At 40.1% G+C, this 18,596-nt stretch overlaps 2 protein-coding genes across 4 annotated transcripts in view; one reads left to right on the forward strand and one right to left on the reverse strand.

The window, feature by feature from the left end:
- The window catches only part of LOC103512041 (ATP synthase subunit beta, mitochondrial-like), a gene marked incomplete at its 5' end in the record, with an annotated part of 25,670 nt that extends 17,827 nt beyond the window's left edge, over positions 1–7,843 (forward strand). The window contains 3 exons of the mRNA XM_026825632.1: positions 5,781–6,011; positions 6,386–6,547; positions 6,821–7,843. Coding sequence (XP_026681433.1) covers positions 5,781–6,011; positions 6,386–6,547; positions 6,821–6,934 — 507 coding nt within the window. The remainder of the gene's footprint in view (positions 1–5,780; positions 6,012–6,385; positions 6,548–6,820) is intronic.
- LOC103511891 (venom acid phosphatase Acph-1) lies at positions 7,518–16,721 on the reverse strand. Of its 3 annotated transcripts, none has more exons than XM_008476649.3 (7): positions 16,575–16,721; positions 13,783–14,006; positions 12,740–12,979; positions 12,274–12,459; positions 11,839–11,962; positions 11,258–11,463; positions 7,518–10,918 (listed from the first exon to the last, which is right to left on the reverse strand). In XM_008476649.3, exons 2-7 carry the CDS (start codon positions 13,987–13,989, stop codon positions 10,736–10,738), a joined length of 1,146 nt encoding a protein of 381 aa, XP_008474871.1. In that variant the 5' UTR covers positions 13,990–14,006; positions 16,575–16,721; the 3' UTR covers positions 7,518–10,735. The 3 variants fall into 3 exon arrangements, with proteins under 3 accessions (XP_008474871.1, XP_008474866.1, XP_008474857.1); XM_008476644.3 differs by lacking the exon at positions 16,575–16,721 and adding an exon at positions 15,301–15,498; XM_008476635.3 differs by lacking the exon at positions 16,575–16,721 and adding an exon at positions 14,244–14,517.
- Positions 16,722–18,596: the final 1,875 nt, after the last annotated feature.

Consider the following 18,596-nt stretch of genomic DNA (forward strand, 5'->3'; position numbering starts at 1 on the left):
ATAAGACCATAGCAGTTCCAGTTCCCTCTGTCAAACCTCTTAAAAAAAAAAAAAAAAAAAAAAAAAAAAAAAAAACAGACCTAAACTCCTAAACATCCAGCAATATTGGTTCAGAGAAATTAATGTAGGACTCACATAGAAAAAAGCCTCGCTTTGCCAAAAAAGGGCACATGTCCTTTTTTTTTTTTGATAAAAAGTTTAACAAATTTGATTAAATTCTGGTAAACCGTTCGAAACTTAAATATCGCGAAACAAATAAATACACAAAGGGAAAACCAAAGAAAATAAAAGGTATACTTAGGTAGGTAGGTATATTGGGGCAGTAGAAGATTTTCTGTTTGTTTCGTGATAAGCCCCAAATTTCAAATCCAATTTTCATGAAAATTAGGTACTTGGTAAAATTTCGGTTAAATATATTTTCTTGTGATAGCTAGGTATTACCTACCTACCTCCCTAGGGATTAATTTAATGTGTTTTTACTTTCCTTATCCTATAGGAAGGAAAGTAATGTAATCGGGTCAAATTTTCGATGGTCAGTTTTTAGTGTTTTTTACTTTCCTTATCCTATAGGAAGGGAAGTAATGTAATCGGGTCAAATTTTCGATGGTCAGTTTTTAGTGCCAAACACGTTTTGAGGTCCCTAGAGACTAAATCCAAAGTTTCAGCCATTGGTCCGTGTGTGTGTCTGTCTGTAAACAAAATATCTGTCTGTGTGTCCGTGTGTCTGTAAACAAAATATCTCGAGAACGGTAAGAGGTAGAGACTTGAAATTTGGTATGTAGCTGTCAAATGTGACAAGGATGCGACACGAAACTTTTGGTTAGGATCGGTGCAACGGTTGGCGGCATTTTACCGCTTTTTGGCGGTTTTTGGTGTAATTTAACAATATCTCGGGAACGGTATAAGCTAGAAACTTGAAATTTGGTATGTGGTTCACTAATGTGACAAGGATGCAACACAAAACGTTTGTTTGAGATGGTTGCTGCGCTTGGCGGTATTTTTACCGCTTTTGGACAGATTTCGACCGTTTTTTGGCGGTTTTCAGCTATAGCGACAAAACGGTTAGAGATATTGTAAAAGTTAGGGTAAAAGAACACTCAAATAAGCATCATTCAATAGGATAAGGAAAGTCGTGTGATGGTCACACCAGATTTTTTTAGTTTATGAGATAATGAGATTTAAAAAGGTTTGGCTAACAATTTCCTAGTAAATTGTTGCCACTGACATCCCACAGTAACATTCCATGCAGTTAGTCCATTTGGACTGGAATGCACTTCTTAAAATAAAAGTAAAATAAATTTTGGACATAAAATCTCTTCCTTACAGCTCTATTTGGACCTGACCAACTATAATTGGACTAGAATGACACTGGACACCAATGGACTGCCTACTGAGTTACTGACCTCTTGTGATAGGTACAGCTCTAATGACCAAGCTAATTACCTACCTAACGGAGCTGTAACTCAATGAAAGCTGTGAAACACTAAATCAGGGTTCTCACTTTTGTTGAAAATGTCGTACCAACAATTTCTATTTGTGAAGAATCTCTCTCTCTCTTTCTCTCTCTCTCTCTCTCTCTCTCTCTCTCTCTCTCTCTCTCTCTCTGCTTTACCACAAGGATTCATGATTTGATTTGAAGTACCTAATACCTAATCAATCATTTATTTATCCATTCATTCAAAATTCGTGTCTAATTTCAAGTGTTTCCTTGCTCGTATATGGCGGTCTATAGCGATGCAAGATCGCGCGGTTCAATCAAACTCAGAATTCAAATTTGCAAAAACTATGTGGGTATTTCGAAGGGTTAGTTTCTGGCAGTAAACCCTTGGGTTCTGGGTGTTCCTCAAGGGTTGGTTGCAAAATAATGCATTTACTATCGATCCATTGCTAAACCAGGAGGTAGGTAACGTAATCAGATATTTATTATTGATATTCCTTTGTCGAAAGCACAATTAATGAAGAAACCAAAGATGCTCACATCTACAACCTAAAACCTACCTTCATAAACAATCAAGCTTGTTGATTTTAGCCTCATTCTGTACGAAAATCACTAATATGTCCAAAATGACCCGAAAAATTGCTTCTACCCATTCAAAACTTGTAAGTTCTAAAAATGAAATCCAAACCTTAAAAGAAACGAAACTAAGTAGCTGTCTATGAACGCGGTTCAAAATCGATCCAACCCAAATTGAGGGCCAAACCACAAATCGAGAAAAAAAGAACGGAAATTTCACGAGAATTTTTTCGACAAAAAATTTCGTTCGAAAAACGACGAAAAAAAACGGGATTTTTCGTAGCGAGAACGAGTAAAAATCCCCCGCTCACTTTCGGCCGAGCTTTCGGCTCTCGAATAACTCGGAACGCGGCGGGAGGGAGAAAAAAAATTCCCTACCCGAAGACAACGAACGAATGGGAAAGATTCGTTCCCGAATTTTTCGCCAAAAAGGGGAGGAGAGATGTCTTCGAGAGAAACCGCCCTTTTTTTTCGACGTCGCTAGAATTTCCCAAATTGAATTTTCGCCGTCGAGGTATTGCCTTCACGAAGATGCCCGAATGAGTTGTCTGTGGAAAATTTTGTGGAAGATTTTTTCTTCGGGTGAGTTCGTTTTTTCCTTTTTTTGTGTGTTTTCTTTTTTACTTTTTTTAACCTCTTTCTCGTCTTCTTCTCCTTCTTCTTTTTCTTCCTCCTCCTTCTTCTTCTTCATTTTAGATCCATCTACTGAAAATAGTTATGCTCGTATGTTACTTGGTGCTTCTTATTTCTTTCTCTCTCTTTGCCAGCAGGGAAACTGTAATACCTAGTTCTTTATCCTTCTTAAGTGTAAGACGTATAGGAAAGGGAGGAGGAAAAGAGAAGAGGAAGAGAAAAAAAGGAAGAAGGGAATTCAGAAAAAAAATAAGGAGAGAAAGAAAAAAAGAGCAGAAGAAGGAAAAAAAGGAGATGAGACAAGAAGAAGGAGAAAAGAAGAGAGAGAAAAAGATGAAGAGAAGGAAGGCAAAAAATATGTAAGTAGGTAGATAAGTATTACCTACATATTGTTCACAGTTCAAGTTTATTATTATTAGTTCTTTTAGGGATTGAGGGCACAATTTTCCCCTTTCCACCTCTTTCTCCTTTTCCTCCTTCTCCTCTTACTCTATTTTTTTTTCTCTTTTTTTTCCTCTCCTCTTCCTCCTCCTTCTCGTCTTCAAAATTCTAATACCCCTCAAAGTGTCTATGAATTTGCTGATCCCCTTTTTTCCCCGAAAATTTCACTCATGTTCTTCTTCTTTTTCTTTGACAAACAGTATGGTATGCGAATATTGCGAGAGAGAGAGAGAGAGAGAGAGAAAGAGATTTCTCCTACTTGAACTCAAATGTGATATGTGTAAGTTATTAGAAATTGCTGGTACGAAATATAAGTAGTACTTACACTGATAATGATAATTCCTTCCCTTCTTATTCTCGAACTTTGGAGTTGCCCCTATGGCACAGCACATCAGACACCTCTTTGTTCCCTCTCTGTCCCATCGTGGTTGGTATTCGAATGGGTGACCACCTAGGCAATTGCCTAAGAGCCCGTTCCCAGTTGTCGTGAGTTTCATCCGATTTTTTTCCGGATGTCCTTGTAGGCAATGTGATTTAAATGAGAGTGATCCCATTACACAAGACGACACGATTTTTTCCGAAAAAAAAAATAATAATAATACTATTAATAGTGCTTTTTTATACTGCTCGCATAGGACTGAAAAGTCCCTTTACTCCAGCAGTAGGCTACTACTATTATTGTGGTCAAATTCTCAAATTATATTGAGGATAAAATTCCATACCTCGGCTGGGATTGAACCCACGCCCTCCTGTTTACCAGGCGAGCGCCTTGACCACTAAATAGGACTGAAAAGTCCCTTTACTCCAGCAGTAGGCTACTACTATTATTGTGGTCAAATTCTCAAATTATATTGAGGATTCCATACCTCGGCTGGGATTGAACCCACGCCCTCCTGTTTACCAGTCGAGCGCCTTGACCACTACACTAAAATTCCATACCTCGGCTGGGATTGAACCCACGCCCTCCTGTTTACCAGGCGAGCGCCTTGACCACTACACCACCGAGGCAGGGGTAGGGAGGGGGCAAGCCCCGATGACCCCCTAAAGACAGCCCTGAATTGGGGAGACTGGTAATTATTTTCAAATTACTTTAACAGTAACATAACGGAGGCGAAAGACATGTGGGAACGGGCTCTAAAGCTGGCTTTTCCAGGCCTCACTCAGGCTTGGTCAGGTTGTGAGGAGGCGAGTAGCTTGTCACCGAATGGAGGGAGAAACCTCCGTCATTTAGAGGCGAAAGACATGTGGGAACGGGCTCTAAAGCTGGCTTTTCCAGGCCTCACTCAGGCTTGGTCAGGTTGTGAGGAGGCGAGTAGCTCGTCACCGAATGGAGGGAGAAACCTCCGTCATTTGTGACTTATTTTATATTTTATTATTTTTAATAATAATGGTGGCATTGAATGTGTTAAGAGTACGCACGACTGAGTTTAATTCGAGGCAATGAGAGAAAAAATACCGTATTATTATTATCATTTTTATTTTCATTTCTGTACAAATGAAATTTGAAAATACAAATACCTATGTAGCTTATTTTCCTTTCCTTTTATTTATTTTTAATGTGCCATTATTATTATCATTTTTATTTTTATTTCTGTACAAATGAAATTTGAAAATACAAATACCTATGTAGCTTATTTTCCTTTCCTTTTATATATTTTTAATGTGCTAAACCTCTCTTTTCTGACATTTTCTATTCTGACATCTTTAGCACTCCTTCTTTACCTCTTTCCCTAGGTGTCTGATCCAAATTAAATATCTATCGTTTTCTCTTCTCGTTACCCATTTCTGTTCTACTTTTCTTTCTTCCTCTCTCTCTCTTTCCTTCATCTTTCTTCTTTATCTCTATAGATTTCTCTTTTATCTCTCTTCTGTTTCGTTTCAGTAACATAAATATTCCACTCTTTCTATTCCATCTCCCTCTCTCTCCGTCTCCTCCTTCCCCTGCTCCTCCCTCTGTCAGATATTTTCAGTCTCCTCTCTCTTCTCGTCCTTTCCTCCTCTCTCTCTCTCTTCTCCTCCTTTCTTCCTCTCTCTCCTCTCTTTATTTCCTCTTCCTTCTCCTCTTTCTATTCCCAATCTTTTATTTCTCTCCGTCTCCTCCTGGCCCTTAGCCTATCTTTCCATTCTCATATCCTCCTCTCCCCCCCTCTTTACTCCTTCTTTCTTACTGTCTCCTCTTCTCATTCTACATCTCTCTCACCCCCCCCTCCATAATATTTCTCTCGGTCCTAGATATTGAAAACAGTTGTATTTTTTTCTTCCTTTCATTTCTCTTCCACTATCTATGTCTCTCTCTCTTTCCTCTCGCTTTCTCGTTCTCCCTCTCACTCTTTCCCTCTCCCTATATCTTTCTCTCTGACACTCGCTATCTCTCTCTCACTCTATTGTCTATTTTATATTAATTGACTCCCTTCTCAATATAATAAATTCACTTCCCCTCTCTCTCTCCCCCCTCTTTCCTGATCCTCCTCCTCCTCCTCCTCCTCCTCCTCCTCCTCCTCCTTTAAAGTTGATTTTTGGAGTTACACACTATCTACTTACATTTAGCAATAGCAAGGTTCATACGCGACCTGGAAAACATGGAAAGGTCATTGGAATAGTCATGGACTTTAATGCCAGCAAGAGTTGGTTTTGTATAATCGGTTACCAACCAGATTGTCTAAAACGTTTTTCGATCTTCCTCCCCGCCCAGGCTATCTATGTGCCCGCTGACGATTTGACTGACCCCGCCCCGGCCACTACTTTCGCTCACTTGGACGCCACCACTGTACTGTCCCGTGCTATTGCTGAGTTGGGTATCTACCCCGCTGTAGACCCTCTGGATTCCACCTCGCGTATCATGGACCCCAACATCATCGGCGCCGAACATTACAACATTGCCCGTGGTGTACAGAAGATCCTGCAGGACTACAAGTCACTTCAGGTACGAATAGAATGTTGGCTGGAAGAGCTCCTTTTGGAGAATCTTGTCACACTAGATTCGCAAAAGCTTAACCCATTCCTTGGGGCAGTTGCCCCCACACCTAAGTATCAGATTGGGCTTTTTGTGTACGCTACCCACACTTGGTTCAAGGGTAGAATGATCCCCTGTCTACACTGAAAACCAATGATATTTTGGGATTTAAAGTTTTAACAGATATATGTAAGTCATTGACTGAGTACTCTTCTGAAAAGAGCAGTTCTCTATAACCAACTCAGCCTATGCGTATAATTCACTCTTTATGCGTAATAAAAGAAGAGCTAGGAAAAAGATTTCGTCACGCTTAACTAAAATCGATATCCTTCTCTCGTATGCAGGACATCATTGCTATCCTGGGTATGGATGAGTTGTCTGAAGAAGACAAGCTGACCGTCGCTCGTGCCCGTAAGATCCAACGTTTCCTGTCTCAACCTTTCCAAGTGGCTGAAGTGTTCACTGGACACGCTGGCAAGCTGGTGCCCCTGGAGGAAACCATCAAGGTAGACGAAGATCCCAATAATCACTTAAGATCGTTTGAAAAATCAGTCCGATTTTTACGAATTTATTTTGTCACAGTACGAAAGCGTTAGGAAATTAGGAAATCCTTGATATTATTGATGAAATTGAAGGATTATTTTATTATTATCATTTTATTTTTTCAAGTCTTTTCAGTGTACTCAATCGGCATTTCCATTGCAATAAAAAGATTGATTAGACACAATAGTAACTCCTCAACAATTTCTTAATGAAGTATGTACCGTTCTCTGTTTCAGGGCTTCTCCGAAATCTTGGCCGGCAAGTACGATCATCTGCCCGAGGTTGCCTTCTACATGGTGGGACCTATTGAGGAAGTCGTTGCCAAGGCTGAGACCCTCGCCAAGTCTTAAATCCTAAGAACCCCTTGTGTCGACAAAGTGAAATATTAACGCAAGTTAGAAAGCACCATCGCCTGTGTAGCAATGTAAACTTATTTAGTTCAAATCCCTCGAAATACTTTTTTTCTTTCTTATTGTTAAATTTCTCCCTATTATTTTTGTTTTCTCTCCGTGTTCTCTCTTCCCTATCCCTCCTTTGTGACGTATGTCATACAAGTTCGCTCGCTATGTTGAATCCTATTTAGTCGGCTACTCTATTGAAGTTGTTTACCCTGCGATCGAAAATGAAAGACATTTTGAGAAAGAATAGTGCATCGCTTGAACGACGTCACTTCTTTTTGTTGTTAATTTTTTACGAGTATTTTAAGTAGGTAAAAACATAACTGATCTTGATTTAGGTTTAGGTTAAAAAATGAGTTTATTGTCCACAAGATTCTCGAATCAAAAGCGGCCATTTCAAAAGAAGTTTTCAATCTATGAAGATATTCATGTGGACTTGGGATTTGTTTGCGTGACATTTAGATCAAACAATCAGGCTTCTTCCAAGAGCTTGTATATTGCTATCATAAGTCCATTACATATACATAGCATCAACTTTTGCCTGTAAACATCAACATCTTTATCTAGTATTCAAGGGGAATGAATTACTAGATATTTCAAAATCCAATAAATGTAATGGATTTCTGTGTAGCAATTTGAAAACCATGGTAAATGGGTTTCCTTTGGTCTGAAAGTTGTGTAAACGCAATCGTGAGTTCGCGTGATCATTTGTAAATAAAGTACTCTGGGCTGGATTACAGTGAGAAAATAGTGGGTTCATTTCATGGGAGTGTAAAACCTGTTGATGTCTCTTTAGTGTTTATTTGTACATTCCTGTCAGAATTATTTAAATAAACGTCCATCCTTTCTCACTGTACCAAACATGAGTGTTTTGTTCTATTGTAAGATAATTCTGAAGTTAGTTGATTTCCAACAATCTTGGTTGAAACACGGAAATACATAAAGTCGTAAGAAGATAAGAGAACGTGAAAAGAGGGCATGATGTTACCAGGCAATGAGAATGTTTAATCAATACATTACATAGGTGTAGGTTACAGAATACCGAATACCTCATGCAGCTATAACTTCAGTGCTGTGCAGGTCTTAGTGAACATTTATCTTTACTTTAATATGTAGTACAAAGGGAGATCTAAGTGTTAACTTGACAACGAACATTACCTGAACTCTCGCCTTTGTCCATTATAATCTTTAAGATTAGAACCTAACTGTACTTTCTGGTGTCCAGCCTCTGACTGAGACATGCTTTCGTTGAAAAGTAGAAGCTCTAGAAATGAAGACAAGATTTTAGAAGACTATCTAAAGGTAAACTTTACACACCTAGTTGTACGAGTACGTATTTTATTTACTCGTGTATGTACTTACCTACTTTGAAGCCTTTGATGGAAATGCGCCCCCTGCAATGTGTATAACGAGTAAAGAGTAGCTTTTTCTCAGCACTCAGTAGTAACCTCCAAGTACTTTGGTCAAAATTTAAAATTTGTCAGGTCAATGTATTTTCGTGCTTGACTGGGATTCGGACCCGCCCCGCCTTACCAGTTGAACGCTTTGACCCTTAGGCTAGCAGGAGACTCATTCTTGAGAAAACTCGCTCCTTGCCTTGCAAAAATTGACCAAAAATGGGATTTTTCGAGCGAGGATTGAAGTCCTTTTAAGAATAAGCCCTAGGTCTGGGTATGAGATTAAATCAAAGTTTTCAATTCCCAGGCTTCTTTTAAGGAGGATTATAGATCTAATCCTGCCTCACTCAAAAGTTTCCTCACAGATGAAGAATATGAAGCAGTTGCTCAGATGTTGGACCTTCCTCCACTACGAGAATCACCTCGTAAGATATCAGCAGATAGTTCTATCCGCACGTTTAAGTACGTATTTTGTTCGACCATTTATTTCATAACTAATTTATAAATATTGTCATATTTCTTTTGATGCTCAGAGTCTGTAGAATGCCACAAAAAAAATGTAGGTAGGTACCTACATATAGGTACGTGAGACACTAAAATGTTAATAACTATAAGTACTAAGAACATATTGGGCACCGGCCATCTTTAATATTTGATACTTTTTATCCTATCCCACCAGGTTAAAATAATAATAATAATAAATTATTCTGCCCTTTTTAAATTGGAAAAATATCGTATTTATTTTCAGACAAGTGTCCTCGCCTGCAGACTCAAGCAGTGAGGACAAATGGGAGATGAGTGTCAACCTAGGCTCCATCATCTCCACTTCCAAGTCCAAACGATACCCAAGTGGAAATCCCTATCTGAAATTCCTGCGCAATCCCGAGAAACACGCGACCAAATGGAGAAAACCCGTGCCCATGCGAGCCAAAGACATCTTGAATGCGAGCACAGTTGAAAAGTCCAAGTTCATCACGGACAAAATCATCGGGGACTTCATCAAGTGGAAGGAAACCATCTGTGATAGCAAGGATGTAGAGATTGATGAGACCGTGATGAGTCAACTGTTTGAAATCGGTGAGTCAGTCCGAGTACCCGGAGGGTACATACACCCCTGAGGCAGCCACACACGTTCAATTAGAATTGTACAGTTGAGCTTAACTACTGAAACAGCCACACACGAACGTCTGGAGCCGCCTTGAGACTTTGCGAACCAAATAAGGTTACAAAGTCGTTGAGCTCGAAACCGGTTTGGCCTCAGGAACGCATGTTGCTAACAACGCGCATGACTTGGATAGCATGTGTTTGAAAAATTGTCTCAAACTTCACGAGATTAGGTATTCTTCCACGGCCACAAGGCCACATCAGTAGCATTCATTATTTTGGCCGGGCGGCGCGGCGCTTCGAACTCTTGACGTTCGTGAGTCCTCCCGAAACTCTTGATCTTGAGCTTCATAACTTTATGGTTTTTTCCCCAGGCATCAAAAAACCGGACAACGTCAAAATCTTCCGTCGAAAAGCGATTCCTCGCGACATTTTCGAGCCGAAAATGATGAAGCAGACCGTCACTTGGACGCATGTCAAGAAACACTTTGGCAAATCTCTGGGAACCAAAACGAAACAGAAGGAGCACCTCCTCGTCAAGTGCAGTAAGGACTTGATAAAACAGAAATCCAAAATGAAACAGGTAGAAATTCCTGACGAAGGTGAAAAGAAACATCCAATGTGGGCAAAGTGTGAGAGGAACATTAACGAAATCGTGTCTAGTGTGTGGAAGAATAAGTTGAACTACAAGTGTGTGCAAGCGTTCTGCGAGTACTTGGAGCAGAATCCACACATCAGCAAACCCGACTATCTCATTCAGATGAATATGTTTTCCAATGGAGGATAGGTAGACATAGAACATGGAAGTGTTAATTGTTCAGCCTCTTTTCCGAATTAGGTGTAAGCACGTGTAGTATACCTATTACCTACTTCGCCAATCTTGGTTAATCTTGAAATCTGATCGCACGGCAGTACCTACTTATCTACTTACTTTCCATGTCCGGAAAAACCAATGTCAACGTCAAATATTGTTCCAGTGTGTTGCAGTCTTGATTGTGGCAGTGCTCCAGGACAAGTTCCAGTAAGCATACTATTTCTACAAAACCCTGATATAGAGAGCTACTTTGGCATTTATTTTATGTACGAGTAGGTATTAGATCATAGTATGTATTGTTGTCAGTTCTGGAATAAATGGGAATAAATTATAGGTACATGTATCACGTATAGGTCATATAAAAAGTTATGGACAGTTTCTTATTATTATGTAGGTAGGTTTGAAGGTACTTCGGTAATCAAAAGTTCCAGTCTTGTTTTAAGGACCCCCGGAACTTTCACGGTATACGAAATTGGGGTTCAAAGCTTGACATTCTTCGTCATAAGATCTGACGGGTATCTTGCTAGACGTGAGGCTAACGAAATTTTCCCATGGGCATATCTTGGAACAGCCAGGTATTTGAAGAAGATATGGCTCGGATGTAGTGTTCCTCAGGAAGACCTGAAATCATTAGGAATTCAATATTACATTATTTGCATTGAAATGAGGGACTTTTCTAACGAAATTCCCGTGTGCTGAGTCCAGTGCGTGAACTATTGCACCCTAATTTGATATTAACTGTCGCACAAAAGAAGACACATTGAGCTGTGAGCTCTAATATCCCCTAAACACATATAATGAGAATTATCAGTTTCGATACCACTACAGTATACCTACTGTATACTGGTGTGCGACCATCAATGCCGGTGATTCGTGGAAGTAGTTTGGTTTTCATGGGTCGTAAATTCCAATATCTTGAGGGGTTTTTTATGGTGGTTTAGGTAGTGGGTATAAACTTACTCTAATCCCGTGTCTGCCTGGTTGGAGCTGGTGAACTTCCAGGATGATCAAGCTGTTATACTCAGGGATCTGCATGTCCCAGACACCCAGGGTGAGAAGGAAATTGGCTATGGTGGAGTCGTGAGCTCCGTAGACGAACATTTTCATTTTAGTTCTCCCTGACAGCTTGTCGTTCGTGTCCTCGATGATTTTCTTCAGCAAGAAACCTGGAATTTGGGTGACAATAATTTATTATTATTATTATTATATCTCTTCTTAAATGTCACTTAGAAGGAAGTCCAGGCGTTTCGCTTTTGTCACTAGAATCAAGCGTGCCGCGACTGGAGCAAACTTCGAGAGTTCGCAACGACGCTCGATGGCCGGCCTATGTCAACACGAAACGGAGTACCTATTAGATATAGGTGTGTACCTACCCTGCTTATACTGCCGAAATGGGACTGAAAAGCATTCTTACTCCCGCACATTAAACCATGAATAGTGTTATTATTTATTATGAATTTATTTTGACAAAAAGGTACATTATAGCAAATAAACACCTTTCCATTATTTCCAATAAATAAGGAAAAAAATCCTCGACTTACCTCCCTTCAGTCGTTGAAGTACAGGGGTCATCGCATTGATGACAAAACTCTGCGCTGTAATTTTTGACAGTGGGTCTGGGAAAATTGCATTGGTCCATGCCGGTAGGGTTAGGCCCAATTCTCTCTGGAAAATGGGAAAGAAGAAAATGTAAATCATGGAATCAAAATCCCCTTAAAAGCCTTTTCATTAGAGTCAAAAAGCTATTCGCATTGAAAAGTCTGTAAAATTGGTTCGACTAAAGACTAAAGTCAAAAATTATATGTGCCTAGGGGCGTTGAAAATGTATATCCGGCCCTGAAGGTGGGAAGTTCTCTTTCCGAAGGACAAGTATTTCGACCCCGTATTCAGTATTCCTGAAAGTACGACATTCTCAATTAGAGGGATGATTTGATTACAATAATACCTAATAGGTATGTCTATTATCTAGTACCTACCTCGGCTTTGAGTGTGCTGTATAATGACTGTGCATCGTCCGGAGTCACAATGGGCATGCCACTCTCTTTACTCGCATAGTCCAGGAGATTCTTGTTGGCTTCTAAGATGGCCCTGACTTCGGGAGAGTTGAACACGTTGTCCAATTCTTCCTGATATCTTGGACAAGGGTATCTGCCCAACAGGAGCTGCAAGAACAAGATCATTACGTCAGTACTTCTTCACCTTATGCGTGTTTAGACGCGGGGTCGGCGTTTTTCATCAGCCTCTCCACCAGCCCTACCTAAGGTGATTGCTTTGGGCTGACATTTGGTTTTGGCTGCAAATTTTTTACGAGTGGATGCTCCCTGTTCTAGATCCCCCAGCCAGACTATCGATCATTACGTCAGAACTTGGGCTATGTTTAAGAAATATTGAATAGGTACCTAGATTACCTACGTAGTTCTTCCATTGGTCTCCATTCCTTACCCTGTCGTATTTCATAGTTTCGTAATTCAGCGGGATCGGTTGCCAGAGCAGATTGGGGTTCCACACTTGATCGCCTTTGGGTGGGAACAGTCCTGCTAAGAACAGCATTGTAGACATCTTGGTTCGATCCACGTCCGTACATTGAACCTTTAGATAATCCGGACTGTAGCGATCTCCTAGGAAACTGTCATACGGCCTTCGGAGAAATTCTCCTTGTGCGAATTGAGCTCGTTTGCCCACCTGAAATGAGAAAAGCATACGATACAGTCATCGATATCTTTAAGGTGTGTCCACACATAGTCGACGGCCATTGATCGACCGTCGATCAATAATAAATAATAATAATAATAATAGTGCTTATTTATACTGCTCGCATAGGACTGAAAAGTCCCTTTACTCCAGCAGTAGGCTACAGACCTATGTAGGTACCTACATATGTAGGTACCTGCCTATGTAGGTACCTATCTACCTACCTATTGCTTATTTATACTGCTCGAATAGGACTGAAAAGTCCCTTTACTCCAGCAGTGGGCTACTACTATTATTGTGGTCAAACTCTCAAATTATATTGAGGATAAAATTCCATACCTCGGCTGGGATTGAACACACGCCCTCCTGTTTACCAGGCGAGCGCCTTGACCACTACACCACCGAGGCAGGTTTTTGTGGATGTGGATGTTGATGAACGGCCGGTCGACTATATATAACACCCCTCTAACCATGGTATTGTCAGACTGGATGGGTTGAATGCTAGCACGCCTACCTAATAAGCTCTAGGTCGCGGGTTGCTACCGGTACGAGAGCTATGCGAGCTTTATCCTAAACAGGAGCCGAGAGGCAGCCACTTTCATAATAATATCAACTAGGTAGGTACCTAATATGTGTGTAAAAGATTTACTAGGGCTAATCGGAATTAAAACTAAGAGGATCCAAATGTTAAGGTGTGTCCTCACACAGTCCACACTGCCTCCACAACATAGATTTACCTCGTCGATCGACGGCCGGTCGACTATGTTTGGACACACCTTAAAGCAAACACTTACGTTGGTAAGTTGTCCCCAACCAAAGGGTTCGAACGAGTGTTTAGCATAAGGATCATTCGGATAGGTGTCTGCCGGTGTTCTATGTCCATGTCTGAAGATGACGTGAATCAGTCTCAGCGTACCATCCTGCTCATCAGAACTAGTGACCGTATGGAGCAGGAATAACAACAACCCAAGTGCTGTCGGGATGAGAAGAGAGGAACTCATGGTGAACAGAAAACCTCCTGAAACATATACATAGGTGGGTACTTCACAGTGCCTGACTGTTCGGTGTGTCTATGAGGAAAATTCCACTTGTCTCACGTCCAAGAATTACAGTCACATGACACGAACTACGAAGAATCATAAAATTTACTGACACTTTACATGCCATCATCAATACCTAGGTATCTACTGGAAAAAAAAACGGATGTCTCAACAACGGAGTACGGATTGGCCCGCAAGCCCGCAACTGCTCTTACCTTCTTGACTTCGCCTTGGCCTTAGTAATCTGGAGCTCCTTTCCACAACACTTTTAATCTCGGAGTTTAAAGTTCGATCGGACAACTGTTTACACTCTGTGTGTTTCATACTTATCGGATTTATGAAATTTTAATTCACCGCAGGAATAGATTCAATTTTTTTCATATTTTTGCATTTAATAAACGCGAAACTGTACCTTGAGGTAACTAGACTGTCTTATCAGGTTCCATAAAAAATATTAAATACTAACTGATAGTACCTACGCTACGAGTAGGTAGTAGGTACTGTTCTGTTAGACTTTAGACTGTTTAGAGGCACTCCCGAGCAGTGGTTTTAGGCAACAAGTTAACATTGGTCTTCATATCTCCCACTCTTCTGGTTTTGAATTACGGAGTCGTAGGTGTTCATACAGAATGTAACGAAAGAGTGTTTTTTGTTATTACCATTAGGTACCTATAGTAAATGTTTTTTACTCATACCGGTTACTTTTTTTATGACGGTACCTGATACTCTGAGCAAAATCTCGTTATTTTACACGAAAATTCGCGGACGGAACAAAATGATCGACCTCAACTGGGGGTAGGGTCTTTGAAAACCTTAAATGAAAGGACCAATGTTTCCGATTCAGTCGAAGGCCCCGACTTGACTTATGACCCTTTTATTAGGTAATAGGCCATTAGCCGTAGAAGTAGGTAAAAATAAAAGGAAATACCCTTTACCCCCCATTATGGTATTAGCGTCTAAATGTAGGTACTTACAATAGGTATAGATAAGTTACCTATACATATCAGAGAACCGTAAGGAATCTAACCTTGATTGGATAGGTGGCATAGGCGGTTCTTGCCTAAATTTTTGGGGGGGCTTGATTTTGAAAAATGGTGTTTTGGATTATTATTCTGAAATCCAATTTTATCTAGTGTAAGAGGCCCTGATAACTTTGGGGGGGCTTAAGCCCCCCAAGCCCCCCCCTATCGCCGCCTATGATAGGTGGAGCCTTACCAAAAGATCCTACACTACTAAATTTAATAGGTATACCTCGTTGATATAGGTACTTACAATAGGTAGGTATTTAGGTTGAGCTGCACAGAAAGTTGAACATTCAGGAGGGGCACAGTTTTTACGGATTTACCTAACGAACTTTTTTAACACGAAACTTACATAAACAGGTATTATTTTTATCAGGCTGATTCCATAAATGCCTACAGCAGAACTGATAATATTATTAGCTATTGGCATAGAGGTACTCTGAGCAATTCTTTGAAAATAGAAATCGCATTGATTTTCTTATCCCCACTCATGTTTATTTTTCTTACCTAGTTTTGCATTGCAGATGAGTTACAGGTACAGAACGTAACTACGTAAACTAGGTGGTTAGATAACTGACCATTTTGACTTGATCACGATTACCTATCTTCATTTATCAGTTTTTTTTTACGTCCATTTTTAAACCATTTTTACGGGCACTAACCCAGGAGTCATGAGTGCCCAGGACTTAACTTAAAATTTTGACCGGAAGACCAAACAATCTCAACATGGATCCCATATGTAGCTGTTCAGATATTCCATTTGCTAATTGCTATTGTCCAAGAGTTGACAAGATGACACGGTGACGCGGAAAGAACTACTCTCTTGTTTCCAAGGATACAGGTACCCCTAGTCAGAACCTGTTAGATTCACTCTGTATCTTATCAAAGACCGGTTTATATCGTACATATACATTATCTAATACAAATAAAGGGATTTATATTGTATCTCCTCATTTTTCTGCTGAGGAATCCTCAACTGTATATACCTATTTATGTAGGTACCTATAGCCGGACGGATGGGTAGGTACCAAACATAGGTACCTACTTACATAAGTAGGTAATAATATTATGATGAAACTTGAGAATCACGTGCAGCCGGTATACATAGGTAAAGATACAGGATGTGTGTTACTTAGACTTTAAGGACCCACCCAAGCACTAGTTTTTTTTCAGCTTCCGTCGCATCGGAGTAGGAACCAATTTTGAGATCACGTCTCTGTATATCAGCTAGGGGTTTTCGCTCCATTTTTGAGACAACTGCAATTTTGAGACACCACCGCGGTCACAATTTACATCTCAAAATGACAGAAGCATATCATTTGGGACCATTTAAGTTGGTGTCTCAAAATTGCTCTTTTGTCTCAAAATCACCCCAACCCACCCTTTTTTTAGGTGGTCCCTCCATCCACCCCTGGTGGGCGATTGAAAGGGGGCACCTGCCGGCTTTCACCTTAATCCCCCGCCCCAATCCACCCTAGATATATTATAATGAATATAGGTAAAATAGGAGGCATCTATACTTACATGAGTTATCTCTAGGTATTTTATCCGATGAGATCAATCGCTGGGTTTATAATTCACTATAATCGCGTCCAAGTCACCGTCAAACCTTAATGAACAGTAAATAACTAATACTGCAGACTCTGCAGAGTGCTGGGAGTGAATTAAATGTGATATCAACTTATCAATACAGCTTATTGTGATATACCTAAGGGGAGGTATATTGATGTTAGGAAGGAAACAGAACCAGTGCGGGATTCCCCATCGCCATTACAGGATTCCTCAAAGAGGTTTGATGGAGGGAACTGTAACAAACTGCTAAGGTCTTATCGTCCCGAAAGGAAGAGAGAAGGAAGACAGGATAGAAGAAAGCCAGCCGTTCCGAGAACGAACATTATCCCATCAGGATAAAATCCACCCCAGGCGGGAATCGAATCCGCGGCCTAGCGCTTACAAGGCAGACGCTGTGCCAACCAAGCAAACTAAGGCTCTTTTCATATTTGCATATAGTATTATTTTTTAATTTATTTCAAGGCTGAATCCCAGAGGAATCTTCTGAACACAAATTGTTGGCAGTCACCATCAGTACTTATCTATACATAGGTACCTTAGCCAAGTATACCTCCATTATTTTTCTTGACAGCAGATCTGCGAATGGAGATTTTCATTTGACAGTAAACTGACATATGTGTCTCAGCTTGTCAGCCTAGTTAGCTTGGAGGGTGACGTCTGACTTGTAAGCGCTAGGTCGCGGGTTCGATTCCCTCCCGAGTTGGATTTTATCCTAAACAGATAAGAGGAGGGGGGAGTGACGTGTGATACATTTCTATCTAGGTACATACCTACTTTATTCACAATTTCATTTGGCGTAACTATTTGACCTTGGTTACATGTGCCATATATGTACCTACCTGTACCTAATCAAGTAATCACCCTACATTATTTATTTAATCCAGGGGTTCCTAACAGGAGACCTTGTGGACCACACGACCTCGTTTTTTGCTTGCGAGTTTAATAGGCAGCTTTTTTCGGAGCTTCGGGCAGGGGAATATTTTACCTACCACTTACCGAAATTATAGGTTGCTGCTTCTCGCAAATTTTGTTGTCTTATTTCAGCTTTCCTATAGTAAGTCTGGTACTCGAGACGAAAAATTTCTCGTGTAAACGAGACTGGACTGTGCGAGGCAATACAAAATCCATTTCTCGTCTCGTAAATAACCTAATGGTCCCTTGCGACGAATTTTCACGCGGACTCCGCGAACATGCAGAACTTGTGGAAACCCTTAAAAATAAATATTATACATTTGTAAAACGTTGTGGATAACGTGTTCATTCAATACCTATTTCTTGTTTATTTTCTTAACATCAATTATTTTTCCTTTTCCAACTCACCACTCGTCCAAGATGTCTTCACTTAATTTAGAAAATTATCTCATCATAATAAAGAATAGTATAGGTTAGGTTATAGGAGTAGAAAAATATAAATAGGCACTTACTTATTGATATCTTACTTTAATTTCACGGATGATCGATGATTCAACAAGTTTTTCTTCGAGAGTCTTTGGAATGAATATTTCGGGTTTCGGGCTTTCATGGCAGGACGATTTTTGTCATCAAATAGGTGTACCTACAAGCCTAAAAAACTACAGCTTATACCTACCTCCCTTACAATAGGCAGCTACTCAGTAGGTACCTACCTACTTGTTATGTCCGACACCACACTCTGAAAAAGCTAAAATTCAGTCGGATTAAGGTGCTTACAGTAGGTATAAATACCGGTATCCAACTAGTACAAAGATGACGGTACCTACTATTATGGTATAATATGTTTAAGATTAAAAAATTGTACTAATATAGGATCATGTACCCATCACCCATTATGCAGATAGCAGATAAGAAAAACAAATTACAAACAAACAGAGATCTCAAGTTAAGTAAAACCATGTAAAAATAGGTAGGACCTGCAAGGCTGCAAGGAGGTAGAGACTAGAGATAGGTACCTATTTAGGTAATTCCCTCGTGGGACTTTATACCAATCTTCTGGGA

This window comes from Diaphorina citri, unplaced genomic scaffold, assembly GCF_000475195.1.
Source record: "Diaphorina citri unplaced genomic scaffold, Diaci psyllid genome assembly version 1.1 scaffold35, whole genome shotgun sequence".
Taxonomy (NCBI): domain Eukaryota; kingdom Metazoa; phylum Arthropoda; class Insecta; order Hemiptera; family Psyllidae; genus Diaphorina; species Diaphorina citri.

Bases quoted from the DNA above. Each gene is read 5' to 3' on its own strand.
- LOC103511891 (XM_008476635.3), bottom strand. From the start codon at position 14,352: ATGAAACACACAGAGTGTAAACAGTTGTCCGATCGAACTTTAAACTCC. The intron at 12,460-12,739 runs GTAAGGAATGGA...TTGTTCTTGCAG, and splicing joins AAACTATGAAATACGACAGG to CTCCTGTTGGGCAGATACCC. The intron at 11,963-12,273 runs GTAGGTACTAGA...CCCATTTTCCAG, and splicing joins ACAGCACACTCAAAGCCGAG to AGAGAATTGGGCCTAACCCT.